Below are 10,025 nucleotides of genomic sequence, written 5' to 3'. Positions count from 1 at the left end.
GGCTGGAGTTTCGAGACCTTTTTAAGTTGGCTTATGGACAACCCGAGAAGGTGGCGAGGGATATTTTTATCCCACATGGGTGGCAATGTGATCTCCGGATTGGGCCTCCATAGGCAACGATGATTTACGTGTATAGGATCGTATTACGTCTGTTGCTTCTTTTTCCTAAGTTACCGTTCTTGTGGACTATTGGCTGTGTGTATCTTCGCTATGCAGAGGTCGGATGCAATGTTTAAACCTTTTAAGTAATAAAGCCCTTTATAAAAAAAAATCTTTCATATATGCAAACACTCCATTCTTTTGCCTACCAACATAAGCAGGTAATACCAAATATTTCTCATTGAGAGATTCTTTTTGAGGATTTAATGAGCAGAGTATGTTTTTTTAGGGCAGAGTATGTATTAGCCAAAAAAGGCTACACAGTACAATTTGTAATTTTGGGCCATTTTGGGCTGAGATCCGTCATCAAGCATAGCCCAGTCCCTCTCCCACCACCGCAGAACCCCTTCTCCCCTTCGCACACACACACACACACACGGCACACGCCGCGGCAAAGCGAGAGAAAGGGGCAAAGGCGAAGCGGCGTCCTCGTCCACCTCCACCACCACCACCACCACCACCACCACCGGCGAGCTATGTCGGCCGCGGGGAAGGCGAAGGCGAGCGGCAGCAAGCGGGCCGGAGCCAAGGACCCCGACGAGGCGCCCCGGTCCGACAAGAGGCGGCGCGACATGGACGACTCCGACCCCGAGCTCGAGCTCGACAGGTGCCTCCCCTCCCCACTCCCCTCCTCTCCGCGCGTCCCGCTCGCGGCGGTTGCTCGGATCGAAGAGACCGACAGAGAGAGCGAGGGTTTCCTGGCCGCCGCCCCACTATCCCTCTCTCTCACGCGATTTGTGTCGGATTTTCGTGACTGATTTCGCCATGTGATTTGTTGGTGTTTGCTCCGATGGGATCCGCCGAGGCAGCGACTTCAAGCAGATCGTGACGATGCTGCGCCACATCAAGGACAAGGCTCACAAGGACGGCCAGAAGAAGACCGAGCAGGCCATCTCCAGGTGATTCCACCTCCCCCATGCTCCTCCCCGGTCAGTTTCGCAATGCTACTGTGCGCAGTCCTTCTACCAGCCCCTCTCTTATGAGGGATCTGTTGCCTACCATGGTATATTTTAGGTAGCTAAGAGTGTGTTGCTTGTGTTTCTAACCTGCTGCATGCCCTGTATCTGAACCTGATTTATGCACTGTATCTGAATCTACTGGTATGCCTTGTATCTGAATCTGATGTATGCCTTGTGTCTGAACCTGATGTATGCCCTGTATCTGAATCTAGGTTTCAGGAGTGTGTAACTGGAAGGGAACTAGGAGTTACCAGTGGCATGTTGTTTGTGAATGATCAGGTGCCCTTTTGATGATTGGAGTAGTAGGCACCAATGCGATGACAGGGCTTAGAGATGTTGTTTGCGCCAGTTGGTTTAACATGATTTATCCACCTTGTTCAGAGTGAACGATAAGTAGTTTCTTTTTGGGTTGAATATATGCACCCACTTTCCCATTTTGACCTTGGCTCATTCTCACAATTGCCTGGAAAGACTTGGGGATTGTGTTAGTGATTCTGTTTACTGCGTTGCATTTGGATATTGGAAATCTATGTTGGCATCACAAAATTAGCAGGACAGCATACAACGGTTGTAAGGTTGTTTGTGACTGCTTAGGCCTCTCTTTATAATTTTGCGCCTGTAGATCATAAACTTGTAAGAGGCATTTTAGGCACTTTGCAATGTTGTGGCAGTTGATCATAAACTTATGGGAGATTTGTTCTCTTCAATGGTAGGTAGGACTTTGGAATTATGAGTGTTATCAGTGCCTCTAGCCTGCTGTATGCCTGTATCTGATTTTAGGTTCCAGAAGTCTGTAATTGTATTAGAATTAGGATTTATGAGTATCATGTTGTTTGTGAATGTTCGGGTGCCCATCTGATGATTGGAGTAAGTGGGCACTGATGCAATGATAGGGCATGGAAGCGCTGCATGCACCGATTGCTTTAACACGATTTATCCGCCTTCGTGGAACCACAATTAGTTTTGTTGATCATCCACCTTCCCAGTTTTCTCCTGGCTCACTCTCACAATAGCCTGCAAATACTTTGGAGTCATGTTACTGTTTCTACCCGCTGTGTTGCATTTAGACATTGGAAATCTTTGTTCGCATCACCAAATTAGCAGGGCAGCGTACCATTGTTTCCAGATTGGTAATGGCTGCTTAGGTCTTGTATATGTTGTGTTGTGCCAATAGATCATATACTTATAAGAGACATTTTAGGAACTTTGGAATGCTGTGGCAGTTGATCATATAAACTTATAAGGAAGGCATAGCATACATGATCATTCCGGTGTGAAGGTTGGATTCATACGATGAATTGATGGTTGTCAGGTTGTTTGTGACTGCTTCTGTGTTGTTTATAATTCCGCGCCGGTAGATCATAAACTTGTAAGAGGCATTTTAGGCACTTTGCAATGTTGTGGCCATAAACATATGGGAAATGTGATCTATTCAATGATAGGTAGGATTTTGGAGCTATCAGTTTTGTCAGTGCTTCTAGCCTGCTGTATGCCTCTATCTGAATTTAGGTTCCATAAGCTTGTAACTGGATTAGAATTAGGATTTACAAGTGTCATGTTGTTTCTGAATGTTCGGGTGCCCATCTGACGATTGGAGTAAGTGGGCACGGATGCAATGGTAGGGCATGGAAGCGCTGCATGCACAGATTGGTTTAACACGTTTTATCCACCTTTGTGGAACCACAACTAGTTTTCTTGTTTATCCACCTGCCCATTTTCTCCTGGCTCACTCTCACAATAGCCTGCAAATATTCGGAGTCATGTCACTGTTTCTACCTGCTGTGTCACATTTAGACATTGGAAATCTTTGTTTGCATCACGAAATTAGCAGGGCAGCATACCATGGTTTCCAGATTGGTCATGACTGGTTAGGTCTTGTATATGTTGTGTTGCGCCAATAGATCATAAACTTATAAGAGAAATCGTAGGACTTTGTAATGCTGTGGCAGTTGATCATAAACTTATAAGGAAGGCATAGCATACATGATCATTCCGGTATGAAGGATGGATTCATGTGATGAATTGATGACATCTCAGTATGCATATTCAATGGCTCGGTATTTTGAGCCTTTCCTGTCTGACAAAGGTCCCAAGTTATGTCTATTGCACACTTCTCAGCTGATGGCAGAATTTATACTTTACTAACAGATTCTTTTAACTTTCAGCGTTGCAACAGAGATTCAATCTATGGTACAGGACACCAAGACAAAGTTTGAGAAGGAAAGGTAACATTGCCTTTTAACTTTCTGTGTGTAGGAACACAAATATCTGCTATCCTTTTTATAGTGAAGATTTGATATGCTCTTCTTCACTCATTGCGTCAACACAAACACATAATAAGCTAGTTCATGATAGTAAAAACTGTAAATATTATTGAAATGTACTCTGAATGCTGACAAATGTTACCTATTTGCATTAGCAGGCAGAATGTTCTTAAAGGTCTAACGAAGGCTTCCAAAGAGGTTTTGAACTTCTATTGCAATGATGTACATCTCGTTATATAATATTGTCACAGTTTGGTTACCAGCTTTATTTGTATGCAATGCAGTGTGAAGGTTCATTGAAGACCGAGTACACCAAGTTTCAAGCCACTCATGACAAGTTCTCCAAAGACAAGGCTGCACACATACAGAATTTCAAAGGTGTGCCGAATGGGCATCCACTACCACATTTTCGGAAGTCTATGGCATATATACACTCTATGTGTTATGATGAATACGTATATGTAGAACATAAGCATATTCGCATATAAATGAGTTTGTGTCATCTTTACCCCGACAAATGTAGGAGAATTATATTGCCAAACAGTAACCTTAAAGCTGGTCGAACTGTGTGCGCAGTGTACAGATAATTGTGGTACTGGCTATAAAATACACTTCACTATTTATTATTTGTTTGGAATGATGTGCTGCCAATATCTTCAGGTCATATTTGTGCATAATGAGACCTGAATTTGTAGTTTCCTGCCACATAGTGAATCATCACTGTTGTCGATTACTTATTCACATGTTGTGCTCTGCAGATCTTTTCTCAAAGTTTGAAGTTGAAAAGGAGAAACTGATAGTTCAGTATGAATTGCAAAGTAAGTACTCCCTCCGTCCCAAAATAACTGTCTTAACTTTGTACCAACTCTAGTATAAAGTTGTACTAAGGTTGAGACACTTATTGGGACGGAGAGAGTAGATGCTTATACACCACTTATGCAGGAAAGATCTTTGCTGTTACTTGTCTCTTAGACGGTTCTTGTGTGTCTCTTTGCTCTTACTCAACTACTACCTGTTTAACAGGGAAGAAGGAAAAGACTACTCTTGCTGATCTTGAGAAAACAGTCGCGGAGAAGATATCAGATGCAGAGGAATCTCTGAAGAAGTTGAAGCAGGTCCGTTGAGCACCCTGCAACATTACTTGAACCGCTTTTCTGGTCTTGTAACCATATTGCTTAAACACAGCTCGATGCGTATCTGTACCATGTAGTTCTCTTCGGCAAGTAACCCTGTGTTTGTGTCTTGCAGGGTGACAAATCCATCATCAAGCTTCGCAAGTCCTTTGCCTCGTTCCTGGTCCCCGACGAGGAGGACGACTGATACGGCTCTTGCTTGATGGTCCGTCTTTCAGATTGACGTGGATAGTGGTATATGGTTTTGAAGAACAGAGATGATGCACATCACAGGGGAAAGAGTGAGTAGGTTCTGTAGGGTTTCGATAACTTGGCCCGCATGGCTCGTACGGTTTTGGTGCTTTGATGTCTGTCGTTTCAGATCGACATGGATAGTGGTATGTTGTTCTGAAGAACAGAGATGATGCGCGTAGGTTCTATAGGATTTCGATAGCTTCTTCACCCGCACTGCTCATGCGGTTTCGGTGTTCCGATCATGATGAAACCTAACTTTTCCTGCTCTTACATTCAGCAGCCATTGCTAAACTTCTCGCTGACCTTTGCTTATGTTTTCAAGCATGTAAATCCTCTAGCAGCCTTCCCCATGCCCGGACCAATAACATTCAGTAAGAAACATGTAGCCTCTACATATACTCCATGAAGCAATTATATTAATCTTGGCATGTATGTTGTCAACGAAAAAGAGAAATGTTTACATCTACTGCAAGGTTTTTAAGCTACATGGCATCATCCTTTCCTGGAGACTGTAACTGGAAGGGGTAATCTGAATCTGAACTCTGCAGACGTTGTCGTTCCCCTTCACCTACACGTCGCCTCCTCGGGGCCTTTCACCTTGACCATGACGCGCTTCAGGCAGCTCCGGCACCGGAGGTTCCACGTGCCGGCGGACACCATGGACGTGAACTGCGTCTCGCACTGCGGGCACCTTGCCGGGCACTGGAACGTCGCCGGCTTCGGGGGTGGCGGCGGCGGAGAAGGATGATTCTCGCTGGGCACCTGGTGGTACGACCCCGACGACGTCCACACGTACGTCCTCTTCTGCTCCTGCTCGCGTAGCACGGTCTTGCACCGGACGCACCTGGCGTCCCCGGCGGCCAGCTCGCCGCCGGGGACCTCCCTTGACACCTTGCAGTGTTCGCAGCGCACGTGGACGAACCTCGCGGCTCCGGACCTCGAACCCGACTCTGCGGCGGGCGGCGGCGGCGCCCCGGACGTGGACGGCTTCGGCGGCGACGAGGACGGCTTCGCGGCGTGGTGCGATCGGTACCACTCCTGCGCGGAGGCCGCGGTGGTGGCGGGGCTGGTGTAGTAGTAGGGGACGTAGCCGGCGCCGGCGCCGGAGCCGGAGGAGAGGGCGTCGCAGGCCTGGGCGAGCAGCTTGAAGGCGCCCTCGGCGGCGGCGGAGCGGTTCTTGTCGGGGTGGACGAGGAGGGACAGGCGCCGGAACTGCTTCTTGACGGCGGAGGCGGAGGCGGACCGAGCCACCCCGAGGACGTCGTGCCAGTACCCCGCGCGGTGCTGGGTCCCGGCCGCGGCGGCGTGGACGTCGTAGGCGGCGAGCGCGTGCGCGGCGCCGGGGAGCGACGGGGAGATCCGCCGGGCCTTGGCGGCCAGCCGGCGCGCCCCCGCCACGTTGCCGGCGAGGAAGTGCTCCTCCGCGCGCCGCAGCGCCCTCTCGGCCTCCTCCCTGTTGGCCGCCTCCGCCGCCATCTGCGCTGCGCTCGTCGTCTGTGTCCGCGGAGTCGGTCGCGATGGCGGTTGGCGCCGGTGTATATATGAATACGATGCCGCGCGCGTGGGAGCGAGCGAGCGAGCGAGCGAGAGAAGATCGGACGACGTACGGCGTGTGCTATGTAGCGGCCGAGTGGCCGACTCCAGGTCCAGATCGGAGGGCCTGCGGACTCGTATCTCTTTTCTTTTTCTTTTAGGGGGACTCGTATCTCTTTTCAGCGCTCAGATGAGTTGGCCCAAAGAGAAAAAAAGGCTGGACTGTGCCTCTTGCTAATTCCACCCTACACTAAGAACACCTTCAACAGTCGTGTTATATAAGTGCCACATCGAAAAAAACAAATTTATTGCGTGCATGCAGCCGTTCCGGGTGTTCCACCGAAGACGCAAAAAACACGCACGCGGGATAAACGGTTCAACGCGCTGGGCCAAACGGCATCGCGCGCCCCATATTTTGTGCGCCTGCTGCCGTATGCTGGACAGCGACGACTCGCGCGCATCGTCCACCCACCACTGAATCCAGGCGCTGGCGCTGTCACCCGCGCCATCCCATTTGCTCCGGCGACCCGACGACGCATCCCCGATCTATCCCCGCCCCGTCGCTGCTTCCTCCTTCTTCCTCTAGTCACCGCCGTCCCTCGCGCGTGCCATTCCTCTGACGAAGAGCGCTCGGCCGTCCACTGCCGCTCGGCGCTTACAACGTGTTCGATAAAATGCTTGCAAGGTATCTATTGCTTCAACTTCACATTTTTTACATGAATTTGATGCATGTTTTTATAGACTAGTTTAAATTTAATATTGTAGATGAGTTCGTCATATGATTTCCCCGAAGAAGAATTTGATATTGAAGAGGAGGAGGACCTTGCAATGATCCTAGCTATGCACATCGATAAAAAACCAAAGCATGGTGGTTCGGTTATGGGTTGGCAGATAATTTCAAGGGATAAGATCGATGCCAACAACAGATTGACGAGGCACTATTTTGTGGATAATCCCGTGTACCCCGAGTCGTACTTCCGGCGCCGGTTTAGGATGGGCACCGAGTTGTTCAGGCTCATTGCAGAGAAACTGCCGAGCCATGATCGGTTTTTTCAGCAGAGGAGGAATGTCGTCGGAGAACTCGGACATAGCACCTTTCAAAAGGAGATAGCCTCTTTGCGTATGTTGGTATACGGTATTCCGACTGATTTAGTTGATGACCACTTGGCCATGAGTGAGAGTCAGGCCATCATGTGTGTCAAACGCTTCGCAGTCGGAATTATGCAAGTGTTTGGCCCGGAGTATTTGAGATCTCCCAATGCTGAAGACGTCGCAAGGCTATTGGAGATGAACAAAACTCGTGAGTTTTCAGGTATGATTGGCTCAATAGATTGCATGCATTGGAGTTGGAAGAATTGTCCTAAGGCATGTCATGGGCAATTCCATGGCCAGAAAAAGGATTCCACTATAATCCTTAAAGCGGTGGTCGATCAAGAGACTTTGATTTGACATGCTTTTTTGGAATGTCTGGATCTTTGAATGACATCAACGTTATTAATCGGTCACCACTCATGAATAAGATTGCAAACGGTAAACTACCACCGGTGGAGTTTCTAGCAAATGGTCATACATACAACTATGGCTACTATCTTGCGGATGACATCTACACAAAGTGACAAACATTTATGAAGCCGTTGAAAAAACCGGAAGGTAAGAAAAAATAATTAGATTTCCACAATGCTCAGGCGGCGACTCAGAAATATGTGGAGAGAGCTTTTGGGATTTTGCAAGCTTAATTTTCTATTGTGAGAGGACCGACTAGATTTTGGGATCAAAAGATGTTTTGGTTCATTATGCACGCTTGCATGATCATGGATAACATGATCATCGAGAATGAGCGTGGTCAAGATTTAGACTACTCTCAGTATGAGCTTTTGGGACATCCTGCGCGAGTGCGTCGTCGGGCTGTGAGGGTGGTCCGATTTGTTGCCTCCTATCATGCCATTCGACATGCCAAAATGCATGATGATCTTCAGAAGAATCTAATCGAGGAGTGGTGCGCATGGAATGGCCAACAAAATGAATGTTGATTTGTATGTTTGATGTTGTAGTATCGAACTATTTATTGTTGACTATTGTGAAAAATCGAACTATTTATTGTTGATTATTTGTTATTTGTTTGATCTTAAAACTCGTTTGTAGTCTCGTATATTGTTTGTGCTGGACGCGCGTTATGGTTTTTTACAGTGCCTGCTGGAGCGACGCATACGCAATGTTTTATGGAGGCCGTTGAAGCCAGCGCACTCCGGCGTGCTATAATTTGCTATTTCCGCGTTGCAATATGGTTTTAACGCGCCGGTGGTTGGGCGTCTGTTGGAGACGCTCTAAGAACATCTTCAACACACGCGTCAAAAATCACGCGCGTGATAAAAACCGATGTTTTAGCACGTGAGCGATCGCGCGATGCGCTTCAATGGACGCGTGAAATGATGATGCACGGGGAAAAGCGGCAGCATGCACGTCATTTTTGACGCGCATCGGCCAACGCGTGCTATAATCCCGCTTCACGTCCGCGCTCACCAACCGCCTCATTCCCTCCCCTGCTTTTTTACCGCTCTATGTCGCTGCCGTGACTTCTTCCCTGCCTCTTTTGGCGCCTCGTCGCCACCGCACCATCGGAGTAGATCGGGCTTCCGTGGTGTGTGCGCCCGACCCTCCGATGTGTTTTATGTTGGGCAACGTAGCATAAATTAAAAAAATTTCCTACGCATATTCAGAACTTCCTATGGAGAGACCAGCAACGAGAGAGGGGTAAGAGCATCTTCATACCTTTGAAGATCGCTAAGCGGAAGCGTTACTAGAACGCGGTTGATGGAGTCGTATTCGCAGTGATTCAGATCGCGGTGTGATTCCGATCTAGTGTCGAACTACGGCACCTCCGCGTTCAACACACGTGCAGCCCGGTGACGTCTCCCGCACCTTGATCCAGCAAGGAGGAGGGAGAGGTTGGGGAAGAACTCCAGCAGCACGACGGCGTGGTGTCGATGAAGAGATGAGGTCTCCCGGCAGGGCTTCGCCAAGCACCGGCAGAGAGGAGGAGGAAGAAGGGCAGGGCTGCGCCGAGGGAGAGGGAGAAGTCTGTCTCCCAAGGGCCAAAACCCCTCTCTATTTATAGGAGGAGGGGGAGGGGGGTGCGCCACCCCTAGGGTTCCCCCCTAGGGGGTGCGGCAGCCACCAGATGGGAGGGGGCGGCGGCCAGGGCAGTTAAAGGGGGGGCACGCCCTAGGTGGGCCTTGGGCCTCCCCTGCGCCTAGTGTTCCCCCTTTCCCCTTCTCTGGTGCGCATGGGCTGGGTGGGGGCGCACTAGCCCACCTAGGGGCTGGTTCCCTTCCCCACTTAGCCCATCTAGCCTCCCGGGGTCGTTGCCACCCTTCGGTGGACCCCCGGGGCCACCTCCGATGGTCCCGATACGTTACCGGTGATGCCCGAAACACTTCCGGTGTCCGAAACCATCCGTCCTATATATCAATCTTTACCTCCGGACCATTTCGGAGCTCCTCATGACGTCCGGGATCTCATCCGGGACTCCGAACAACTTTCGATAACCTTGTATAACAATTCCCTATAACCCTAGCGTCATCGAACCTTAAGTGTGTAGACCCTACGGGTTTGGGAGACAGGCAGACATGACCGAGACACCTCTCCGGCCAATAACCATCAGTGGGGTCTGGATACCCATGGTGGATCCCACTTGCTCCACGATGATCTCATCGGATGAACCACAATGTCAAGGATTCAATCAA

General features: G+C 49.2%; 2 protein-coding genes across 2 annotated transcripts; one reads left to right on the top strand and one right to left on the bottom strand.

The window, feature by feature from the left end:
* Positions 1–501: 501 nt before the first annotated feature.
* Positions 502–5,040, top strand: LOC123394959. Its single transcript, XM_045089865.1, has 8 exons — positions 502–766; positions 969–1,058; positions 3,284–3,343; positions 3,541–3,580; positions 3,667–3,760; positions 4,141–4,200; positions 4,406–4,497; positions 4,631–5,040. Exons 1-8 carry the CDS (start codon positions 636–638, stop codon positions 4,700–4,702), a joined length of 639 nt encoding a protein of 212 aa, XP_044945800.1. The 5' UTR covers positions 502–635; the 3' UTR covers positions 4,703–5,040.
* Positions 5,041–5,313: 273 nt separating this feature from the next.
* Positions 5,314–6,225, bottom strand: LOC123397369 (chaperone protein DnaJ-like). Its single transcript, XM_045091938.1, has one exon. The coding sequence runs from the start codon at positions 6,223–6,225 to the stop codon at positions 5,314–5,316; it is 912 nt and encodes a 303-aa protein (XP_044947873.1).
* Positions 6,226–10,025: the final 3,800 nt, after the last annotated feature.

This window comes from Hordeum vulgare, chromosome 5H (genome assembly GCF_904849725.1).
Source record: "Hordeum vulgare subsp. vulgare chromosome 5H, MorexV3_pseudomolecules_assembly, whole genome shotgun sequence".
Classification (NCBI taxonomy): Eukaryota; Viridiplantae; Streptophyta; class Magnoliopsida; order Poales; family Poaceae; genus Hordeum; species Hordeum vulgare.
The sequence above is the reverse complement of the archived record's forward strand: the minus strand, read 5'-3'. Positions and strand labels throughout refer to the sequence as shown.